The sequence below is a fragment of the Pipistrellus kuhlii genome, unplaced genomic scaffold (assembly GCF_014108245.1).
Source record: "Pipistrellus kuhlii isolate mPipKuh1 unplaced genomic scaffold, mPipKuh1.p scaffold_m20_p_56, whole genome shotgun sequence".
NCBI classification, from domain to species: Eukaryota; Metazoa; Chordata; class Mammalia; order Chiroptera; family Vespertilionidae; genus Pipistrellus; species Pipistrellus kuhlii.
This window is the reverse complement of record NW_023425558.1, coordinates 1932714-1955511: the sequence shown is the minus strand read 5'-3', so window position 1 is coordinate 1955511 and position 22798 is coordinate 1932714. Positions and strand designations below refer to the sequence as shown.

Below are 22798 nucleotides of genomic sequence, written 5' to 3'. Positions count from 1 at the left end.
TGGCCCAGGGCTCTTGGTGCCTCCACCGGTGGTCTTGGGGAACATGGAGGTGCGTGGAGGGGATGTGGTCCCAGAGAGGGCAGGTGCGGATGGGTGTGACACCAGGGAGGTGGTGGTCTTGGCTGTGCCGGCAGAGTGAGGGGCCTGGGTGGTCCCTCTTGTGGCCGTGGCCCACGGCGGTGTAGAGGGTGGGAGCACTGTTCCCGTGGCAGGGCCGTGTGTCGATGGTGAGGAGCCTGTTGGCCTTGCGCTAGAGATGTAAGGAGAATGGGTGTGTGGTTGTGTTGGGGTGACCACTGTGTGAGAAGTGGGAGTGACAGAGGAGGTGGCAGAGTTGGGGACCTGGGTTGATTGAGTGGTGTTGGATGGAGATGAGGTTGGGAAGGTGGTGGTGGTGCGGAATGATATTCCTGATGGCGGACCTGTAATGTGGGAGGTGGTGGACACGGAACCAGTGGGGGTTGAGTGAGAAGTGAGGGGAGTGTGTGGGCCGTTGGGTGTGGTTGTGGCAGTGTGTGGCCCCGGGCTCCCGGTGCCTGCACCGGTGGTCTTGGGGAACATGGAGGTGCGTGGAGGGGATGTGGTCCCAGAGAGGGCAGGTGCGGATGGGTGTGACACCAGGGAGGTGGTGGTCTTGGCTGTGCCGGCAGAGTGAGGGGCCTGGGTGGTCCCTCTTGTGGCCGTGGCCCACGGCGGTGTGGAGGGTGGGAGCACTGTTCCCGTGGCAGGGCCGTGTGTCGATGGTGAGGAGCCTGTTGGCCTTGCGCTAGAGATGTAAGGAGAATGGGTGTGTGGTTGTGTTGGGGTGACCACTGTGTGAGAAGTGGGAGTGACAGAGGAGGTCGCAGAGTTGGGGACCTGGGTGGATTGAGTGGTGTTGGATGGAGATGAGGTCGGGAAGGTGGTGGTGGTGCGGAATGATATTCCTGATGGCGGACCTGTAATGTGGGAGGTGGTGGACACAGAACCAGTGGGGGCGGAGTGAGATGTGAGGGGAGTGTGTGGGCCGTTGGGTGTGGCCGTGGCAGTGTGTGGCCCCGGACTCCCGGTGCCTCCACCGGTGGTCTTGGGGAACATGGAGGTGCGTGGAGGGGATGTGGTCCCAGAGAGGGCAGGTGCGGATGGGTGTGACACCAGGGAGGTGGTGGTCTTGGCTGTGTCGGTAGAGTGAGGGGCTTGGGTGGTTTCTCTTGTGGCCGTGGCCCACGGCGGTGTGGAGGGTGGGAGCACTGTTCCCGTGGCAGGGCCGTGTGTCGATGATGGAGAGGAGCCTGTTGGCCTTGCGGTAGAGATGTAAGGAGAATGGGTGTGTGGTTGTGTTGGGGTGACCACTGTGTGAGAAGTGGGAGTGACAGAGGAGGTGGCAGAGTTGGGGACCTGGGTTGATTGAGTGGTGTTGGATGGAGATGAGGTCGGGAAGGTGGTGGTGGTGCGGAATGATATTCCTGATGGCGGACCTGTAATGTGGGAGGTGGTGGACACAGAACCAGTGGGGGCGGAGTGAGATGTGAGGGGAGTGTGTGGGCCGTTGGGTGTGGCCGTGGCAGTGTGTGGCCCCGGACTCCCGGTGCCTCCACCGGTGGTCTTGGGGAACATGGAGGTGCGTGGAGGGGATGTGGTCCCAGAGAGGGCAGGTGCGGATGGGTGTGACACCAGGGAGGTGGTGGTCTTGGCTGTGTCGGTAGAGTGAGGGGCTTGGGTGGTTTCTCTTGTGGCCGTGGCCCACGGCGGTGTGGAGGGTGGGAGCACTGTTCCCGTGGCAGGGCCGTGTGTCGATGGTGAGGAGCCTGTTGGCCTTGCGGTAGAGATGTAAGGAGAGTGGGTGTGTGGTTGTGTTGGGGTGACCACTATGTGAGAAGTGGGAGTGACAGAGGAGGTGGCAGAGCTGGGGACCTGGGTTGATTGAGTGGTGTTGGATGGAGATGAGGTTGGGAAGGTGGTGGTTGTGCGGAATGATATTCCTGATGGTGGACCTGTAATGTGGGAGGTGGTGGACACGGAACCAGTGAGGGCTGAGTGAGAAGTGAGGGGAGTGTGTGGGCTGTTGGGTGTTGCCGTGGCAGTGTGTGGCCCAGGGCTCTTGGTGCCTCCACCGGTGGTCTTGGGGAACATGGAGGTGCGTGGAGGGGATGTGGTCCCAGAGAGGGCAGGTGTGGATGGGTGTGACACCAGGGAGGTGGTGGTCTTGGCTGTGCCGGCAGAGTGAGGGGCCTGGGTGGTCCCTCTTGTGGCCGTGGACCACGGCGGTGTGGAGGGTGGGAGCACTGTTCCCGTGGCAGGGCCGTGTGTCGATGGTGAGGAGCCTGTTGGCCTTGCGCTAGAGATGTAAGGAGAATGGGTGTGTGGTTGTGTTGGGGTGACCACTGTGTGAGAAGTGGGAGTGACAGAGGAGGTCGCAGAGTTGGGGACCTGGGTGGATTGAGTGGTGTTGGATGGAGATGAGGTTGGGAAGGTGGTGGTGGTGCGGAATGATATTCCTGATGGCGGACCTGTAATGTGGGAGGTGGTGGACACGGAACCAGTGGGGGTTGAGTGAGAAGTGAGGGGAGTGTGTGGGCCATTGGGTGTGGCTGTGGCAGTGTGTGGCCCCGGGCTCCCGGTGCCTGCACCGGTGGTCTTGGGGAACATGGAGGTGCGTGGAGGGGATGTGGTCCCAGAGAGGGCAGGTGCGGATGGGTGTGACACCAGGGAGGTGGTGGTCTTGGCTGTGCCGGCAGAGTGAGGGGCCTGGGTGGTCCCTCTTGTGGCCGTGGCCCACGGCGGTGTGGAGGGTGGGAGCACTGTTCCCGTGGCAGGGCCGTGTGTCGATGGTGAGGAGCCTGTTGGCCTTGCGCTAGAGATGTAAGGAGAATGGGTGTGTGGTTGTGTTGGGGTGACCACTGTGTGAGAAGTGGGAGTGACAGAGGAGGTCGCAGAGTTGGGGACCTGGGTGGATTGAGTGGTGTTGGATGGAGATGAGGTCGGGAAGGTGGTGGTGGTGCGGAATGATATTCCTGATGGCGGACCTGTAATGTGGGAGGTGGTGGACACAGAACCAGTGGGGGCGGAGTGAGATGTGAGGGGAGTGTGTGGGCCGTTGGGTGTGGCCGTGGCAGTGTGTGGCCCCGGACTCCCGGTGCCTCCACCGGTGGTCTTGGGGAACATGGAGGTGCGTGGAGGGGATGTGGTCCCAGAGAGGGCAGGTGCGGATGGGTGTGACACCAGGGAGGTGGTGGTCTTGGCTGTGTCGGTAGAGTGAGGGGCTTGGGTGGTTTCTCTTGTGGCCGTGGCCCACGGCGGTGTGGAGGGTGGGAGCACTGTTCCCGTGGCAGGGCCGTGTGTCGATGATGGAGAGGAGCCTGTTGGCCTTGTGGTAGAGATGTAAGGAGAGTGGGTGTGTGGTTGTGTTGGGGTGACCACTATGTGAGAAGTGGGAGTGACAGAGGAGGTGGCAGAGCTGGGGACCTGGGTTGATTGAGTGGTGTTGGATGGAGATGAGGTTGGGAAGGTGGTGGTTGTGCGGAATGATATTCCTGATGGTGGACCTGTAATGTGGGAGGTGGTGGACACGGAACCAGTGAGGGCTGAGTGAGAAGTGAGGGGAGTGTGTGGGCTGTTGGGTGTTGCCGTGGCAGTGTGTGGCCCAGGGCTCTTGGTGCCTCCACCGGTGGTCTTGGGGAACATGGAGGTGCGTGGAGGGGATGTGGTCCCAGAGAGGGCAGGTGTGGATGGGTGTGACACCAGGGAGGTGGTGGTCTTGGCTGTGCCGGCAGAGTGAGGGGCCTGGGTGGTCCCTCTTGTGGCTGTGGCCCATGGCGGTGTGGAGGGTGGGAGCACTGTTCCCGTGGCAGGGCCGTGTGTCGATGGTGAGGAGCCTGTTGGCCTTGCGCTAGAGATGTAAGGAGAATGGGTGTGTGGTTGTGTTGGGGTGACCACTGTGTGAGAAGTGGGAGTGACAGAGGAGGTGGCAGAGTTGGGGACCTGGGTTGATTGAGTGGTGTTGGATGGAGATGAGGTCGGGAAGGTGGTGGTGGTGCGGAATGATATTCCTGATGGCGGACCTGTAATGTGGGAGGTGGTGGACACAGAACCAGTGGGGGCGGAGTGAGATGTGAGGGGAGTGTGTGGGCCGTTGGGTGTGGCCGTGGCAGTGTGTGGCCCCGGACTCCCGGTGCCTCCACCGGTGGTCTTGGGGAACATGGAGGTGCGTGGAGGGGATGTGGTCCCAGAGAGGGCAGGTGCGGATGGGTGTGACACCAGGGAGGTGGTGGTCTTGGCTGTGTCGGTAGAGTGAGGGGCTTGGGTGGTTTCTCTTGTGGCCGTGGCCCACGGCGGTGTGGAGGGTGGGAGCACTGTTCCCGTGGCAGGGCCGTGTGTCGATGATGGAGAGGAGCCTGTTGGCCTTGCGGTAGAGATGTAAGGAGAGTGGGTGTGTGGTTGTGTTGGGGTGACCACTATGTGAGAAGTGGGAGTGACAGAGGAGGTGGCAGAGCTGGGGACCTGGGTTGATTGAGTGGTGTTGGATGGAGATGAGGTTGGGAAGGTGGTGGTTGTGCGGAATGATATTCCTGATGGTGGACCTGTAATGTGGGAGGTGGTGGACACGGAACCAGTGAGGGCTGAGTGAGAAGTGAGGGGAGTGTGTGGGCTGTTGGGTGTTGCCGTGGCAGTGTGTGGCCCAGGGCTCTTGGTGCCTCCACCGGTGGTCTTGGGGAACATGGAGGTGCGTGGAGGGGATGTGGTCCCAGAGAGGGCAGGTGTGGATGGGTGTGACACCAGGGAGGTGGTGGTCTTGGCTGTGCCGGCAGAGTGAGGGGCCTGGGTGGTCCCTCTTGTGGCCGTGGACCACGGCGGTGTGGAGGGTGGGAGCACTGTTCCCGTGGCAGGGCCGTGTGTCGATGGTGAGGAGCCTGTTGGCCTTGCGCTAGAGATGTAAGGAGAATGGGTGTGTGGTTGTGTTGGGGTGACCACTGTGTGAGAAGTGGGAGTGACAGAGGAGGTGGCAGAGTTGGGGACCTGGGTTGATTGAGTGGTGTTGGATGGAGATGAGGTTGGGAAGGTGGTGGTGGTGCGGAATGATATTCCTGATGGCGGACCTGTAATGTGGGAGGTGGTGGACACGGAACCAGTGGGGGTTGAGTGAGAAGTGAGGGGAGTGTGTGGGCCGTTGGGTGTGGCTGTGGCAGTGTGTGGCCCCGGGCTCCCGGTGCCTGCACCGGTGGTCTTGGGGAACATGGAGGTGCGTGGAGGGGATGTGGTCCCAGAGAGGGCAGGTGTGGATGGGTGTGACACCAGGGAGGTGGTGGTCTTGGCTGTGCCGGCAGAGTGAGGGGCCTGGGTGGTCCCTCTTGTGGCCGTGGACCACGGCGGTGTGGAGGGTGGGAGCACTGTTCCCGTGGCAGGGCCGTGTGTCGATGGTGAGGAGCCTGTTGGCCTTGCGCTAGAGATGTAAGGAGAATGGGTGTGTGGTTGTGTTGGGGTGACCACTGTGTGAGAAGTGGGAGTGACAGAGGAGGTGGCAGAGTTGGGGACCTGGGTGGATTGAGTGGTGTTGGATGGAGATGAGGTTGGGAAGGTGGTGGTGGTGCGGAATGATATTCCTGATGGCGGACCTGTAATGTGGGAGGTGGTGGACACGGAACCAGTGGGGGTTGAGTGAGAAGTGAGGGGAGTGTGTGGGCCGTTGGGTGTGGCTGTGGCAGTGTGTGGCCCCGGGCTCCCGGTGCCTGCACCGGTGGTCTTGGGGAACATGGAGGTGCGTGGAGGGGATGTGGTCCCAGAGAGTGCAGGTGAGGATGGGTGTGACACCAGGGAGGTGGTGGTCTTGGCTGTGCCGGCAGAGTGAGGGGCCTGGGTGGTCCCTCTTGTGGCTGTGGTCCATGGCGGTGTGGAGGGTGGGAGCACTGTTCCCGTGGCAGGGCCGTGTGTCGATGGTGAGGAGCCTGTTGGCCTTGCGCTAGAGATGTAAGGAGAATGGGTGTGTGGTTGTGTTGGGGTGACCTCTGTGTGAGAAGTGGGAGTGACAGAGGAGGTGGCCGAGCTGGGGACCTGGGTTGATTGAGTGGTGTTGGATGGAGATGAGGTCGGGAAGGTGGTGGTGGTGCGGAATGATATTCCTGATGGCGGACCTGTAATGTGGGAGGTGGTGGACACAGAACCAGTGGGGGCGGAGTGAGATGTGAGGGGAGTGTGTGGGCCGTTGGGTGTGGCCGTGGCAGTGTGTGGCCCCGGGCTCCCGGTGCCTCCACCGGTGGTCTTGGGGAACATGGAGGTGCGTGGAGGGGATGTGGTCCCAGAGAGGGCAGGTGCGGATGGGTGTGACACCAGGGAGGTGGTGGTCTTGGCTGTGTCGGTAGAGTGAGGGGCCTGGGTGGTCCCTCTTGTGGCCGTGGCCCACGGCGGTGTAGAGGGTGGGAGCCCTGTGCCCGTGGTAGGGCCGTGTGTCGATGATGGAGAAGAGCCTGTTGGCCTTGCGGTAGAGATGTAAGCAGAATGGGTGTGTGGTTGTGTTGGGGTGACCACTGTGTGAGAAGTGGGAGTGACAGAGGAGGTGGCAGAGCTGGGGACCTGGGTGGATTGAGTGGTGTTGGATGGAGATGAGGTCGGGAAGGTGGTGGTTGTGCGGAATGATATTCCTGATGGCGGACCTGTCATGTGGGAGGTGGTGGACACGGAACCAGTGGGTGCGGTGTGAGAAGCGAGGGGAGTGTGTGGCCCTGTGGGTGTGGCCCAGGTTGACCTGGTCTCTGGCCTTGTGTGTCCTGTGCTGTGGCTGGAGGTGCTCCCTGGTGATCCTATGGTGGTTCCTTCGGGTTGGTGCGGTGTCGAGTGGCCTGTGGAAAGTGTGACCCGTTAATTGGTAGTTGTGTCATCTGTGCCCGGGATGTGGTCTGCCATCTGCTGCTGCTCATTCTCTCCCGCCAGGCTTCCCCTGCACCTAGCAGTCCCTTGTTTTCCTGACTCTGCTCTTTGGTTGTACCGTTTGTGTTCCTTTTTAGGCCCCTCTCTTCCCCCCTCACTCAGTGTGGCTGTGATGGGCTTCCAGTACTGATGGGCTCTTTCCTGTGGGGATCTTTCTGGAATTTTGACGTGTGGCCCTGATTTCAGACCTGTTCACTGCCCTCTAGACCTCTTGGGTCGCCAGGGCCCTGTCCTCACCTGGCGTGGGGGCAGCCGTGGTGGGCAGGTGTGTCGGCACTGTGGCAGGGAGTGTTGCAGAGAGCACGTGGTTAGCTGTAGGCTCAGGCTGGTGCTGGGCTGGCTGCCCTGCGGCCCCCCTATTTGTTGGAGGTGTTCCCTCCAGGGCTCTGTGGCCTGCTTGTATACGCAGCTCCGCAGTCCGTACTGGGCGCCGGAGCCCTGAGCTGTCTCCCCACTGTGGGGACCTGTGTGGGGTAGCCTTACCTTGGGGGGACCCCGTGGCGAGTCCTGGCGTGGTTGGCATTGGCCAGGCCGCCGTGGTGCGCACTGTGGACCGAGCTGTGGATTGCGTGGCTGTGCTGAGCAGGGATGTGGTGGGTTGTGTAGTAGCTCGAGTCACAGTAGGTCCCGTGGCTGTTGACCTGGAAGTGGCTGTGGGAGCTGGCCCTGACGTGGCTCGTGTGGTGATGGCCGAGGTCGTCCGAGGTGACTCTGCAGGGAACAGGGCCCAGCACATCCCACTGGACCCTCTGCCCGCCCCTTTCCCTGCCCTCTGTGCCCCAGGAGCCTGGCCAGGGTCGCCCTGAGCCCCCTCGAGAATGGCGTGCTTCCCCCTGGCCGACACTCACGTCCTTCCTCAGCCGACCTTGCCTCGGGGCCTCAGTGCCTTTGTAGTGGCCACAGGCTCACTGGGCCGCTGGCTGGTCCCTCACCTACCCTTCCTAGCAGGACCCTGACATGTCCCCTCAGAGTCCCTGGCCTGGCCCGGGGCTGCTGTGTGGGCTCATGGGGGGCTGGCCTGTGCTCCCTGCGCCCGCTGGTCCCACATGCTTCTCAGTGACAGTGCCAGGCAGCTACGATCCGCCCCTCCCCCCCCCTCCCGCAGCTTGTCCTCAGTCCCGCTTCTGTGCCAAGCATCTGCTGCCCTCCCGCACCCCAGCGAGCGTGTCAGGTCGTCACGCGTTCCCGCCCCCCCGGGCCTCACCTCCCGAGGAGACGGTGGGTTCTGGCTGCATGGTCGGGGCTGCCCCTGTCTGTGCGGAGGAGGGGGCCGTGGAGCTGAGGGGCCCCGTGGTTCCGGGGGTGGCTGTGACGTTGGGGGTGGCCGAGGTAGGCCTGGCTTCTGTGGAGGGCGAGCCTGAGCAAGGCAGAAGGGCTGTGACTGTGGGCGCAAGCTTGGGAGCAGCCCCCTCTCTTGGCTGCTGAGCCATGCAGCCCCGCCCCAGGTGGGCCGGACAGGAGGCACAGGGTGGGAAGGCCTGTGCCCCGCTGAGGCAGCATCCATCCCTTTGGCCTGGCTGTGACAGTGGCCGTCCAGCCACGAGCCATGCTTTCCATGCCCCTCCCCTCTGCTGTCCTGGTCAGCGCCGCTTGTCCCCGCCATGTGGGGCAGCCCAGGACAGCCCAGGTGTACTCCAGCCTTGCCCACATGCCAGCCAGCGGCTGCAGGGATGGGCACAGGCTGGGCTGACGGTACCAGGGACAAGCCCGGGGAGAGCACTGCTTCACCTTGGCACCTAGTGAGTGCGCAATCACCTGTGGTGGGCGGCGACGGCGTGGTGGGCGGCGACGGCGTGGTGGGCAGCAGCACTGCAAGAGGAAGCGAGGTCAGTGCTGTCGCCACGTGCCGCCCCTCCCTGTCCCCCCTCCAAGGGTCTCCCTAGGCAGGTCCCTGCTCAGTCCTCCCCCAACCCCAGGCCTTCTCTTCTCCCAGCACCACTGCCGAACCGTGGTGATGCCTAGCAGCCAGGGCGCTGTCCAGCACCCACCTGTGGTAGCTCCAGGCCAGCTGCCACCCACATACCCAGTGGGCTGGCAGAGCCCGGGCCTGGGTTGCCCTGCAGCTGGGGGCTGGGTGTGGGTTTGTCAGCATTTGGGGAGGGAAGCCTGATGGTTTTCCCTTGGTGTTTGCTGTCTGGGGCGTGGAGGTCCCAGCACCTCAGGGGCACAGCTGGGGAGCAGGGTGCTGGAGAAGTAGCCAGAGGTTTGTGCAGGGGTCTGCTGTGGGGGCTGGGCGGGCATGGGGGCTGGGCCTGAGCTTGAGCTTACTGCACTGCACGCACGTCCCCTTGTCCTGGTCGAAGTACTCATCCTGGGAGCAGTTGTAGCAGCCTAGGGGCGGGGCCGAGAGAGGCAGCCTCAGCTGGAGCCCCTCTTCAGGAGGCGTGGTTCCTGCCCTCTGGCCCAGCCACTCCTGGCCTCTCCACCCAACCGCAGAGGCAGGTACCCCCTTGTCCCTGTCCCCAGCCACCCTGCACTGTGCCTGTCCCATTCCCCGGCTCCAGGCTGGGCCCTCATCCACCATCCTGTCGTCTGGCCCAACCTCGCCCTCTCCTTGCCCATACCTTCCATGTTGGTATATGGAAGGCTCTGCAGCTGCTGGGGGCAGAGGCACGGCTGGTAGTGCCACGTGCAGTTGGTCTCCTGGGCGTACTGGTACTGGCCATCGTCCGCCCGCGTGTGGGAGTTGTAGAAGTCGCAGTAGATGGCTGGGAGGATGGGTGGCTGTCAGGCGGCCGTGAGCCCCTCGCCCGGGCCTGGGAGGCTCGGGGTCCCTCTGCAGGGCACAGCTTGCTGCCTACCCGGGAGAGGTGCTGGGGCCCCGGCGGGGCACAGGATACTCACGGCAGAAGTCGGGGCCCCTCCAGTCCACGCACACGCCCTTGTCCAGGCAGGCCTTGGCGTAGGCGGCCACGGCGTCGCAGAGGCACTCACAGTTCCCACTCATGTCGCACCCACAGGTGTCGCGCACACAGGCCTCGTAGTAGGGCTGGCGGTACACCTGCGGGAGCGGCCCTCAGTGTCTGCTGTCCACCCGCCCGCCCAGCCTACCCCGCGCGCAGCTCACCTGGCCGTGGCAGGCGGCGAAGGTCTGGCTGTTGATGATGCTGCACTTGCGCTCGGCCCAGGCGTGGTGGAAGGCGTTGAGGCTGCAGGGGTCCACCGAGAGCCTGGCGTCTCCGCACAGCGGGCTCTCCTTCCACGAGTTCACAAACTCCAGCTCGCTGGACACCACGTACTTGCTGCGCGTCTCAAAGTCGTCCTTCATGTTCCCGTTGAAGTTGCCGCACAAGCCGCACAGGGGGTCCTGCGGGGGCTGGTGTAAGGCGGGCCGAGGGGCGGCGGGCGCTGCCCCGCCCCGGCGACCTGGGCAGTGGCGCGTGGTACCTGCGAGGCTCGCGAGATCTTGAGGGAGACGGCCATGTGCTTGTTCCAGTTAACGGTCAGGTTGTAGCTGCTGCCGATGGTGACGTCCACTATCAGGTACAGGGAGTCAGCCTTGACCCGGAAGTACACCTGGGGGTCTGTCCCGCTGACCGTGTAGTTCCCGTCCGCCAGCACGATGGACAAGCCCTGTGGGGCAGGGCTGTTACCAGGCTGCCAGCCCCAAGCCTGGGCGGCTGCTGAGTGCCACCAGCTCTGCTCCCATCCGTGCACTTTTGCACGGTGCCGTTAGGGACACGGCTGGACGGCGCCTGCTGAGGGCCAGGTCTGGGCTGGGGCCTGTCCTCTCGAGCCTGCATTCGGCGAGAGGTTCCAGAACGTCATGGACGCTGAGCCGAGGACTGAGCCAGGCTTCTGGGAGACTCCCCACCCCACATCCAGCAGCAGGACCCTGCTGCCCGCTGTGTGGACGAGGCAGCAGGGGCAGCAAGCGCTGGTGGCACAGAGCAGCCCAAACCTGGCGCTGGGTGGCTGCCTTGAGGGGACACCCACCAGCCAACTCACCCCTAGGGACATCCTGATGGCCCGGGAGCAGGTGACCCCCAGTTTCCCACACACGACATTCTCCGTCAGGATCTTGAAGGTGGGCTGCGAGTCATTGGTGCCACAGCCATCCTGTGGGGAGGGGGCGCTGAGGAGGAGCCACCAGGGACCCCAGTCCTCCCAGAGCCTCCTCGTGGCTCCGTGGCCCCTCCCCTCCAGGGCCTCACCGTGGCCAAGATGTACTCGCAGCTGCCCTCGAACAGGAAGCGCTGCCCGTCGAAGGTGATCACGTGGCCCTCGCCATAGAGCGTGCAGGTGGACGAGCAGTGGGCACTCTGCTGGCACGTCCACTTCCCACTCGAGCAGGTGCTGCCAGGAGCAGGGAGTTGTGGGTTCTGAGACCCGGCCGCACCCACCCTGCAGGGGGCTGACTTCCCAGCCCCACAGACCTGCAGACAGCCTGTGCTGGGCCTGCAGGGGGCTGGCTTCCCAGCCCCATGGACCTGCAGACAGCCTGTGCTGGGCCTGCAGGGGGCTGGCCTCCCAGCCCACAGGACCTGCAGACAGCCTGTGCTGGGCCTGCAGGGGGCTGGCTTCCCAGCCCACAGGACCTGCAGACAGCCTGTGCTGGGCCTGCAGGGGGCTGGCTTCCCAGCCCCATGGACCTGCAGACAGTCTGTGCTGGGCCTGCAGGGGGCTGGCTTCCCAGCCCACAGGACCTGCAGACAGCCTGTGCTGGGCCTGCAGGGGGCTGGCCTCCCAGCCCACAGGACCTGCAGACAGCCTGTGCTGGGCCTGCAGGGGGCTGGCCTCCCAGCCCACAGGACCTGCAGACAGCCTGTGCTGGGCCTGCAGGGGGCTGGCCTCCCAGCCCACAGGACCTGCAGACAGCCTGTGCTGGGCCTGCAGGGGGCTGGCCTCCCAGCCCACAGGACCTGCAGACAGCCTGTGCTGGGCCTGCAGGGGGCTGGCTTCCCAGCCCACAGGACCTGCAGACAGCCTGTGCTGGGCCTGCAGGGGGCTGGCTTCCCAGCCCCATGGACCTGCAGACAGCCTGTGCTGGGCCTGCAGGGGGCTGGCTTCCCAGCCCCATGGACCTGCAGACAGCCTGTGCTGGGCCTGCAGGGGGCTGGCTTACCAGGCCTTACAGTCGGTGTTTAGCTCGGCGCCCCGGGGGTAGGAGACCCCCCCAAACTCGCACGGGCACTCCTCGGGGGGCACGCACTGCCCGCTGGCGTTCTCGTAGAGCCCCTCAGCACAGACACAGCCGGGCTCGCACTTGATGGGCATCTGCAGGGTGGAGGTCAGTAGCCCCTGGGAGGGTGGCCCTGTGGACACTCTGCCCCTGCACTCCTCCCAGACCCCTCCTGCACCACCTGCTGGGGCCTCCCTCCCTCCCTCCCTCCCTCCCTCAGGAAAGGTCCCTCCATGCCTCAGGCTGGCCTACTGTACCCCCTCCCCCCCCCCCAAGTTGGGGGCCCCAGCCCACCTCCCTCAGGGAACCCCCCAGACTAAGCACACTGCCCTCCAGCTGCAGGGCCTCCCAGCCCCACTGGCCACGCCTCCATGGACAGGGTTGGGGGCAGAGCCCCTCCTGAGGATTCTGGGCTTCCGCCCATGGCCCAGAGCGGCTGGGGGAGACCTGTCCTCGCCCTCCCCCGCCTTACACAAGGGATGCCCGTAGCCAGCATCTGGCATGTGGGCGCACAGGCCGCCCCAAACTTGTTCCTTGAGGATTGGCTGCAGGATTGGTACGTCTTGGAGGCCGAGCAGGATGCTGCAGGGAAGCGGGAAGGGGGAAGGGGGAAGGGCTGGTGAGGCGGGCTCAGTGGAGGCCAGGTCCCTGCGCGGTCCAGGTCGCTGCCCCGCTGTGCTACGTACCCAGGAGCATTGGCGGCCGCCCAGGGCAGCTGAGCCGCCCGTTGGAACAGTAGCTGCAAGAGAGGCCGTGTGAGCGGGTGGCCGGCCCGGGGCGCGGCTGCAGGGGCGGGGCTGCCACCCGGACCCTCACGCACCAGATGTCGCCCTCGACCACAGTGGACTGGCCGGCTAGGATGAGCTTGTTGTTGTCCAGGAGGCAGGGGCACTGGGCCTTGCGCACGCACTCGGCTCTGTGGTTGAGGTAGGTGCCCTCGGGGCAGTTGCAGCCTTCCATGGGCACGGCACTGGGGTGGCACTCGCCGGCGTGGTCGGACAGGGAGAGGCAGGTGCGGCCGCAGGCCCGGCTGTCGTAGCTGTAGGTCTGGTTGCCAGTGCAGGGGATGGCTGCGGGGAGTCCGGCGTCAGGATGGCTGGGCAGAGCTCGGCCCAACCCGGTCACAGCCCCACCCTCCGCAGGACCCCCGGCTCCCGCCGCCCCTGCCGCCTGGCAGCACGCACTGCAGTTGTCGACGCTGCTCCTCCAGCCCCTGAGCAGGACGCCCTTGGAGGCGCAGGCGTGGGCGTAGTCCCCCAGCGCGGAGCAGATGTGCAGGAAGGTCTCCTCGTAGTTGCAGGCCTGGTACACGCACCTCTGCGGGCAGACAGCAGCGTAGGCGCCCGCCATCCACACCCTGTCCCCGACATGCCCCACCCCGCAGCCCTCCTGGCCCTGTGCAAGCCCCGCCTACCCTGTAGAAGGGCTTGGGGTTCACCGCAGCGTGGCACCTCTCGAAGACCGTGCCCTTATCCACCAGCACCGCACAGTGGGTCTCCGCGCACACCTCTGGGGGACAGGCCCGTGAGCCGCGCCCCAGCCTGGTTCCCGCCCGCCCGCCCCAGCCCTCGGCGGCACTCACTGTTGAGCTGGCTCATGGAGCAGGGGTCGGTCTCGCGCTGCATGGCGGCCGGGCAGTTCCCTGCGCGCCAGGAGTCCACGAACAGCGTGGCCGTGCCCTCGGCGATGCCCGTGCTGGTCATGAAGTCGTCTGTCGTGTCCCCGTTGAAGTTGCCGCAGAGCCCTGAGCCAGGCAGGCCGTGAGGGTGGGCATCCCGCAGCCCAGTCCGGCCCCGCGGCCCCTAACCGTGCCCGGGCAGGAGGCCAGCACTGGCCGCACCGCTGGGGGATGGTCCAGGCCTGGGGGGCCCCTTCATGTCCTGGGAGGGCAGGCCGGGCGGGCACTCACCGCGGGTCTGGCCTCTGAACTGCGGCCCCACGGTGATGTAGGCCTGGAACGTGGGCTGCAGCTGCACCACCAGGTCCAGCCCGAAGGTGGTGGCCATCTGCAGGTGGGTGGACGTCTGCCTGAAGACCGTGATGTTGCCTGCGGGACAGAGGCTCAGCAGGCGGCCGCACTGGGCTCCGCCCCCGGGGTGCAGGCAGGGGCTGCGACCTACCGGTCTTGTATGGCAGCGACTTGGCATCTTCGTTGGCGACCACCTCGTCCTGGGTAATCAGGATCTTGTCCTGGAGGGAGGGCGCTGAGTCACCGTGGGCCGGCCGGGTGGCTGGGCCGAGGCAGGGACCCTGGCCTCGGGCTAGGCGGACGCAGTGGCGGCAGACGGGGCGGCCTTACCTGGCTGTTCATGTAGATGAGGGCGACCAAGGAGGTCTCCGAATGCGAGTACCCAGACTTGTCGTAGGCGGCCAAGAGGGAGCCCCCGTCTGGGAGCTGGGGGCTCTAGGGAGGACAGGAAGCACGGAGGTCAGGGGACTGGTGGGGACCCCTCCTGGCGGGACCCCTTGTGAGGCCCCCACCCCGTGGGGCCCCCTCGGGGCGGGCCTCCCACCTGGAGGAGGATGTAGGTGCAGGTGCCGTGGAAGCGGTAGGGCCTGGCGTCGAACGTGGTCACAAAGGAGCCGCCTTCCAGGGCGCAGGGCTGGGGGCAGGGCCGCTCTTCGCACTTCCAGCTCCCCATGGTGCACTGGCTGGGGGCGGGAGGGGGCCCAGAGTGGTGGGGGCGCCCCAGGGTGTTCTGGGCCAGCAGAGCTGGCTGCCTCGCCCCTGACCCCTGACCCCCCCATGCCCCATGCCCCTGTCCTCACCAGGAGCGGCAGGCGTCGGCAGTGACCGCCCCGGGGGCGTAGGCCACACCGCTGAGCGTGCAGGGGCACTGGGCGACGGGCACGCAGGTGCGGTTTTTGGAAATGTCATCGAGAACCAGACCTGCAGGCAGAAGCTTCCTGGGGCTGTGTGTGGAGGACCCTCCCCTCCTGGGGCCTCCCGGCCTGTGCCCCTGGAGGGCTTGTCCCCCCGCACACCCCCAGTCCGTGCGGGCTGCACGCTCAGCCTTCTGTCCCCGCATGCCAACAGGCCCCCGCCCAGGGCCCACCCCCACGGGGATACCCCCTGCCCCGTGGGTAGCCCCTGGCAGGGGTCGTGGCCCAGGGAGCCCTGTGGGGCCACAGGCTGGGCGGGCGGGGGCTCGTCGGGAGGGTCCGAGGGGAGAGGCGCGCCACCTTCCGGGCAGAAGCAGCCGAAGGTGCAGGAGTGGGCACAGCTGTGCTGTGGGTGGGAGCAGGTCTTGACGCAGGCCTCGCCGCACTCCTGGTACACCTGGTTGGCCGGGCACTGGCCCAGCGCTGTGTGCACATGGGCCTGGTGAGCAGGCGGCGAGCCCTGGGCCCGCTCCCCCAACCCCTCACCCCCAGGCCTCCTGTCCCCGGCCCTCCCGCAGCCTCCAGGACTCACAGCAGAGGCCGGGCCTCCGCCAGCGGCTGACGGGCTGGCCGGCGAGGCTGCAGTGGCGCGAGTACTCGGAGAGCGTGGCGCAGGCGCAGCTCTGCTGGCCTGGCTCGGCACACGCGGCCAGGTCGGCCTGGCAGCTCTGCACAAAGGGCTCCTTGGGCACGTCGCACTCGGGGGCCACCAGGGCCAGCAGCTGGGCGCAGGTCCGGGCCTGGGCGGAGGGCCGTGGGTCACGGGGAGCAGCTGGGCCCCCCACCCCGTGCTTCCACCTGGAAGGCTGCGCGGGCCCCGCCCTGACATACATGCTCTGCCTGCGGGACCCGGGGGCCGGGGATGGCCTCGTGGGTGCAGATCTCGTTGGGGTCGTCCAGCTTCTGGAGGGCCGCGTACTTGTGGGGCTCCAGATGCGTGCCTGCGGGGGGCGGGGCGCAGGGTCAGCACCCGGGCTGGGCGCAGGGGGCCCCGCCCGCCCCCACCTACCGTCCTCGCTCAGAAACTCGTTGGTCTTCTCGCCGTCAAAGTTCCCGCAGAGCCCGCACATCCTGCCCTTGTGCCTGTCCTCCACCAGGACCTGTGGGTGAGGGCGGGGTCGGCACACGGGGTGAGCGGGCAGGGCTCCCAGGGCCAGGGACCCCTCGCCCAGATGCAGAGCCCGCCGATGCCTCACCCAATAGGTTGTGACCGCCCTCCCTCCCGGGACCTCTTTACTTGCTGGATGGTCCTCACTTCCAAATGGGGAAACAGCCTCCAGCAAAGCCCAGGCCATGCGGGCTCCTGACTGGTGTCGGCCGAGCTGAGAGCTGGGGGACGGTCAGGGCCCTCCCTCCGGGGACAGCCCCAGTCCAGCCCACCAGCACCTGCACAGGTGCAGCCCCCACTGCGTCCTCACCGTGAGGTGGGCACCGGGGCCCCACAGCACCACCAGCTCCAGCTCCAGCTGCTTGGCCACCAGCCGCATGCTCTGGCCGAAGGGAGTGATCTGCAGCCCGTTGCTGGTGTAGGGCAGGCTGACGGCTCTGCAGGGGGAGCGGTCAGCGGCTGCCCTCCACCCTGGCCATTCCCTTGGCCCTGTAACCACCCGGCCCCGGCCCTGGTCCCCGACCAACCCCACGTCCTTGATGGAGATGGCCCCCTCCTGCACCGTGACCACCGAGGCCCCCAGCTCCACGATGATGCGGGAGATGTTCCCGCCGGGCTCTCGCCGCAGCTGGACGCTGAAGGTGGGGGCGGAGGCGTCCTGGCAGATGGCCGCGAAGACGTAGTTGCAGGTCCCCTCGAAGTCATACACGTGGCCGTCGAAGGTGGAGAAGTGGCCGGACCCCCACGTGGAGCACCAGGCCCGGCCGGCCGCTGTGGAGGGAGCCGTGGGTCTCGGGGTTCTGGGTCCCCATGCTGGACCTCCCAAGTTTCAGGCCCTCCGAGCCTCACGGGACAGCCAGCCGCTGCCAGCAGCCCCGCCCCCCAGGCCCCAGCACAAGCTGGGCTCCCAGGCCCCTGTGGCTGGATGTCCCCGTGGAAAGTCCAGACCACGGTGCCCTGTGGTCCTCACCTGGCTGTGGGGAGTCCTTCAGCCCCTGGGGTCCCAGGTGGGCAAAGGAGGTGTCATCCAGACCTGCATGGACAGGGCCCATGTCAGTGCCCCAGGGCACAGCCTGCCCGGGGACTCAGCCTGGCTGAGAGCAGGCCCAGGGCTGGGCAGCCACAGCGCTGGCAGCAGGCCTGAGCCCATCGCTGGGCCCTCCATGCCCCCGTCTCCCGTTCGGAGCTCACTCCTGCACTTGCTCACTTGCTCACCAGTTCCGCCCCTGCACGCAGTGAGCACCTGCTGTGGGCTTCCCCTGCTGGGAGCAGGAGACACAGCGGCATGCAGTCCCTGCTCCCGAGGCCTCCCCACGCACACAGGCACATGCACATGCACATGCACACACACGGCACAGGCAGTGAGCAGGGCCGGAGGGCTGGGAGGATGGGAGATCCTGGAGAGCTTCCTGTGGCTGAGGGCTAGGCCTCAGGGTGGGTGGGTCCTCCACCCTGGACACTAGCCCCTCTGGTGCCCTCTGGCCCTGGGGCATCTGCTGGTCTGCCCACCAGGCTCCCATCGCTACACCCGGAGGCGCCAGGCCCTCAGGTCGGCAGGAGGGCCCGAGTGAGGGCAGAGCCTGTGGGTCTGCTGGCTCTGGGCAGGTCTGGCTGGCCGGACTCCTGGGCTTCTGCCCTGACCTCACTGGAGGGGGTGGGGAGGTGAGGGGGCGCCCTGAGCTCAGAGGGGCAGGGGAGAGTGGGGAGGAGCTCGGCCAGGGGGCTCTGTGGGATGGGATCCCTCTCTGCTGCACCCGTTTTCCCCTCGGCCCTCCCGTCTCCCGCTGGAGTCCCCCTGGCTCTGCAGGCGCTCAGGGAGGCTGGGGCCCGAGAGGGGGTAGAGTTGCCCTGACCCGCCAGCCCCAGACATTCCTGGGCCTGAGGTGACTGGGGCCAGAGAAGGGCCTGTGACGTGGGTCACAGTGGCCGCGGGGCAGGAAGGTGACGGTGCTCAGGGCAGCCGAGCGGGACCGCCCCTCCCCGCGGCCCGCCCCTGCCCCCGCCCCTGCCCCTGCCCCTGCCCCCGCTCCACCCATCCTGGGCTGGAAGCAGCTCCAGGCGGTTCCTGCCTGCGCCCCCCGGCCCCCAACCCCATCGCCAAGCTGGTCCCTGTCCACAGTGCGTCTCGGGGCGATGGCTGCCCGTGGCCGTGGTCCCGGCTGCGGTGGGAGGCACAGAGGCCAGTGGGGCAGTGACCCTGGGGCCGCCCTGCCTTGAGGTTGCGATTAGGTGGGTTGGCGTCTCAGCTCGCGTCTCAGGCCCCCCTGGTGCTGCCGCCTCCGGCCCCGCCACATCCTGCCCATCGCTGGCTGGGCCTCGTGGCCGCAGGGGCTCCTTTGAAGATGCTCGGAGGCCAGCCGTGCTTCCCACCACGGTCAGGGCAGGCACTGACCCCTGCCGGAGCGCGGAGCCGTGGGGCCGGCCTGGCCCCTCAGCCTGGCCCGGCCCGGCCATGCGGTGCGAGCACTCGCCGTCCTGCACGCTTGGCGGCCCCCGCCCCTGCCTGACCTCGCTCGGCACTGACCCGGCTGGGGCCTTTCCCAGCCCCCAGGCCCCGGCTTCGGGCCTCCTGCCCCCGTCTAGAGGGCAGCACCTGCCTCCATCCGGCCCAGGCCAGCGGGCAGGTGGTGCTGAGGCCCCAGACCTGCCCCGCCCTCTGCTGCTCACAGCCTGGACCCCTTGCCAGACCCACAGCCCCCCGCCCCCGCCCAGGGCTCCAGGGCTCCTCCCTCCTCCCCCAGGTTCTGGGTCCAGGTCCGGGCCCCAGGGCCCGGGAGGGGCCCAAGGAGGTGGGCTCGGGGGGCGGGGGTCCTGAGGGCTCAGAGCAGCCCTTACAGGAAAGGTGGTACCTGGAGGGGAAGGGCTTAGGGGAGGGAGCGGGGCGGCCCAGGGGACCTACTGGGCTGGTGTCTGCAGCCGCCGCTGCACCTGCGCCCACTCCCTGCTCCCCCGAGGCTGGGGGGGCATGGGGCCACCAGGGAGGGGCCTGCGGGCCCAGGGCTGAGCAGAGGGGAGGGAGCCCTGGGCCCAGCCACCTGGGCTTCGTGGGCAGAGGAGCACGGGCCTGGAGCTGGTTGGGGAGGAGGGCTGGGGCACAAGCAGTGCCAGTGGGCAGAAGGGCCGGGCATGAGAGGGTAAGGAGAGGGCAGGGGACCTGCCCCCGGGGGGGGTGGTGGGACGGTGGGCTCATGTGAGGGGGAGATGGGGAACCGAGGCCCATTGCTCGCAGCCAGGACCCACGGAGCTGGGCCCCCACCTGGATGTTGTGGCCCCAGTGCCCACGAGCCTGCGTCACTGTGGCTGCCCCTGGGGACCTGTGCCCTCTCAGGACCCGTGGGGGGGCTGAGCCTGAGTCCTGTCCACCCAGCCTGGGCTTCGGAGAACACTGCCCGTCCCCTATGGCAGCCTCTGACCCTGGCTGGCTGGGGTGACCCCGGCCTTGGCCAGAGCAAGGAGGGGCCTCGCACCCACATCCTGGTGGCCAGCCCGCTTCTGGCCGAGTCCGGAGGCAAGAGGCCGGGAGACTCCCAGGCCCGGGGCAGACGTCTGCCGTGCCCCCATCCCCGGCGCCCACTCACCGGCGCCGAGCAGGGCTCCCCCGCACCAGAGCAGCAGCAGCAGCCGAGGGCCCAGCATGGTGGTGGAGAAGCGGTCTCCGCAGGACCCGGCCTCCCGCACTGACACCAGGCAGACTCGCTGCTCCTGTGCTCCGAGTAGCGGCCTCCGACGCCTTATATAGGGGCCCTGCCCCGCCGGGCGCCTCGCCCCACCTCCCGTGCGGCCAAACAGGATCTCGGGCGCTGCTTTATCAGGCCCCGGGCCTCTCGGAAGATTCTGGTGCGGGCAGCGGCCCGTTATCGCGCACTTCCGTGCGGGGGCTGGCACGCGTCCCGTTGGCTCCAGGCGGGATTGCCAGGGGCCGCTCTGAGGGACGGTTCCGGGGGGCCCGTCCGGGGGGCACAGGTCCGGGGTCAGCGTGGGCACGGTCAGCCGCAGCCAGGAGCACAGCTCGGGGGTCTGTTCCACTCTCACCTGGCCCCCAGCATCCCCAAAGGCACCCCACGCTGGGCTGCAGCCCCCACCCGGGAAAGGACCGCCCGTGGGAGGACGGCCTCTGGGGCACTGGGGTCCTGGGTGCGAGGCCATCATGGTGGGCGGCGGCCCGGGGCTCAGGACAGGGCCTGGAGGTCCTGGAGCTGATGCCACAGGCTGTGCCCCGGTCCCTCCTCTGCTGCCTCCAGCCTCAGGTCCTGGGAGGCACAGGGGGACATGCTGCATCCCAGGGCCCCCTTCTGCTTCCTGCCCCCACAGCTCTGAGGGGAGGGGCAGGGGCAGGGGCAGGAGGCTTGGGCTGCCCACCTGGGGGTGCTTGTGGGGATGTGCCCACCTTGGGGTGCAGCTCCCACAGGCCTGGGGGAGGGCGTGGCTCCTGGGCCAGCACCTTGGGGCGCAGGGGCAGCGGGGCCGGTGGGCCTGGCCCATGGGCGGGACGTAGGCCTGGGCCATGAGGGGTCCTGGGTGAAGGTCATGGTCAGGTGAGTGAGGGCCAGGGACGAGGGTGTTTTGGATTCTCCAAGTTGGGGAGCTCTCCGGGCAGCTGGCCCCGAGCGGACCCCATATTAGACTCCGGGGGTGGCTCAGGAGCTTCCTCTTTCCTGAGGGGCGTCTGGCCCCTGGAGACCTGGGCCCGGAGCCTCGCTCCTTCCACTGGGGCCTGTCTGGGCGCGGCCAGCCCAGGCCCCCGGGCCCAGCCTCCACGCGGGAGCGGCCACCGGCCACGGTTTAACAGGAAGTTGCTCTACAGAAGCCTGCTCGCCCGCTGCCTGCCTCGGCCGCCGAGTCTCGGCCCTGGGAGCTGCGGTCCTTTCTCCTGGGGCTCGGGGGCCGGAGCTGTGCCCGTGGGCGCCCCAGCAGCAGCCCCGGCGGCGCAGCTGGCGGAGGGGCCGGGCCTCCACGGCTCCTCAGCGGGCGGTGCCGAAGGGCCCTGGCCTGGGTGCTGACCGTCTGTCCAGGCTTCGCGGAGGGGTCACGGGCAGGGGGCCTTCCCTCAGCCTCAGCCTGTTCTCGGGTCCTGGCGGAGGGCGGAGCTGAGGGAGGGGCTGGGACACTCCTGTCACCGCAGGGGCTTGTGGCAGGTGGGAGTCCCTACGTTGGGGTCCCCAGTGTCACCCCAGCAGCTTGAGGGACACAGACGTGACCCTGGGGGGGTTTGGATATCACCTGGACAAGGACGCTTGAGCACGTATGTAGGTGTGTGTCATGTGTGACCTTGTGCACCTGTGTTGTGGGTGTGCCCGTGCTGTGAGCACGTGTCTGTGTTCCATGTGCTGTGTGTCACCATGTGCATGTGACTGCTGTATGTGCACTACGTGTGTCCATGTATGTCTGTGTCGTGTGTGCAGGCATGTGCAATGTGAACGTGTGCACCTGTGCCAGTGCTGTACATGTGACACGTGTGTGTATGTGTATATGCACATGTGCACACATGGGCGTGCACACACATACGTGGACATGTATGTCTGCTGTGTGTATAGGTATGTGAGCATGTGCATGTATCTGTTGTGTATATTTGGTGTGTGCTGTATGTGAATGTGCACGTGTGCCTGTGCTGTATGTGTGCTATATATGTGGGGATGTGCCTGTGTGGCGTGTGTACGTACACGTGTGCATGCACGCGTCTGTGGTCTTGTGTGAGAGGTGGCTGGAGTTTCCTGGAAACATTGGCTGTGTGTTCCAGGATGCGTGACCGCAGGCCGTGTGGCTCGAGCGCGGGGGTGGTGGTGCTCCGGGGCGGGGCTCCAGGGCTGCGGGGGGCGGGGGCATCCCGGGAAATCTCGGGGACGGCGTGTTTGTGGCTGACCCCGGAGCAAACAGCGGGCGATAAGCATGTGTGTGGCCATTGTTCCCGGCGATAAGCAGGTCGCGTTGGCCGCCGGGGAGGGGAGCCGCGGACAAGGGGCGATTGTGCGCTCAGGCCCGCTCGGACCCCTGCCCTCCCCGCCCCCGTCGGCGTGGCTGCCCTGAGCGCTCCAGCTGGGCCGGGCGGGCTGTGCGTCCGGGAGCCCCGTGGGCACTGAGGCCTGGCCTGCCCAGCCTCCGAGTCCAGGGCCAGGGCCCCACGCTGCCTCCTGCTCCCTGGGGGGGCACTGCCCGTCCCAGGCCCTGCACCCCTCTCCGGGTCTGAGGCTGTGAAGGCACCGGCGTTCCCCCCAGCAGGGCCTTCTGGGGGCCTGGTTCGCTGCCCCTGGTTGTGGAGGTGCCGAGCACCCACAGGCCCGCCCACCCGCACCCACCTGTCCATGAGAGGCTTCCGCCCAGGGGTGGCCACACCACCCGCAGTCACAGCGGAGGCTGAGCCGTGCTCCGGGGTCAGGCTAAGGTCTCCACAGCCATGGCCTCGGTGCGCCCTGGCCTGGCCTGGCCGGCCCGCTGCGGCCGCTGCCCGGGGCCGGTGCTGACCAGCCGGCTGGCCTACAGGGCGGCGGGCTCCATTGCCGAGCGGTGGGGACCCCTCCCTCAGCCCCTGCCCTCCCCCTGGGCTCGGGCCCCCGCAGGGCAGCCTGTGCTCACTGCCTTGCCCCCCCGGGAGGGCCACCCCAGGGAGGAGCATCAGGGCAGTGGGGGTGCTGCTCTCCAGGCACCGGGCAGCCCTGTGCCCCTGCCGCCGCCTCAGGCCGGCCTGTGGCCTCGGTGTCCACTGCTGGGCCCCACGGAGCACACAGACCGGAGCCAGTGTCAGGAGGGGGCCTCCCCCAGGGAGCTGTGGGCGCCCGCCCAGGCAGCCC

At 67.1% G+C, this 22798-nt stretch overlaps 2 protein-coding genes across 3 annotated transcripts; both read right to left on the bottom strand.

The window, feature by feature from the left end:
• Positions 1–2317: 2317 nt before the first annotated feature.
• On the bottom strand, positions 2318–5763 carry LOC123651454 (mucin-6-like). Its single transcript, XM_045573790.1, has 3 exons — positions 4642–5763; positions 2610–2833; positions 2318–2489 (listed from the first exon to the last, which is right to left on the bottom strand). Exons 1-3 carry the CDS (start codon positions 5728–5730, stop codon positions 2318–2320), a joined length of 1485 nt encoding a protein of 494 aa, XP_045429746.1. The 5' UTR covers positions 5731–5763.
• Positions 5764–6641: 878 nt separating this feature from the next.
• Positions 6642–19773, bottom strand: MUC6 (mucin 6, oligomeric mucus/gel-forming). 2 transcript variants are annotated; one of them, XM_045573833.1, is made up of 31 exons: positions 19592–19773; positions 16984–17046; positions 16541–16784; positions 16324–16450; positions 15915–16005; positions 15737–15846; positions 15438–15645; positions 15206–15328; positions 14792–14912; positions 14536–14674; positions 14322–14426; positions 14143–14212; positions 13932–14069; positions 13605–13766; positions 13437–13531; positions 13207–13339; positions 12843–13092; positions 12709–12761; positions 12495–12604; positions 11966–12117; positions 11055–11196; positions 10849–10959; positions 10288–10473; positions 9968–10207; positions 9745–9901; positions 9465–9608; positions 9169–9231; positions 8629–8709; positions 8105–8257; positions 7384–7611; positions 6642–7176 (listed from the first exon to the last, which is right to left on the bottom strand). In XM_045573833.1, exons 1-31 carry the CDS (start codon positions 19647–19649, stop codon positions 7103–7105), a joined length of 4131 nt encoding a protein of 1376 aa, XP_045429789.1. In that variant the 5' UTR covers positions 19650–19773; the 3' UTR covers positions 6642–7102. The 2 variants fall into 2 exon arrangements, with proteins under 2 accessions (XP_045429789.1, XP_045429790.1); XM_045573834.1 differs by having other exon boundaries at positions 8656–8709.
• Positions 19774–22798: the final 3025 nt, after the last annotated feature.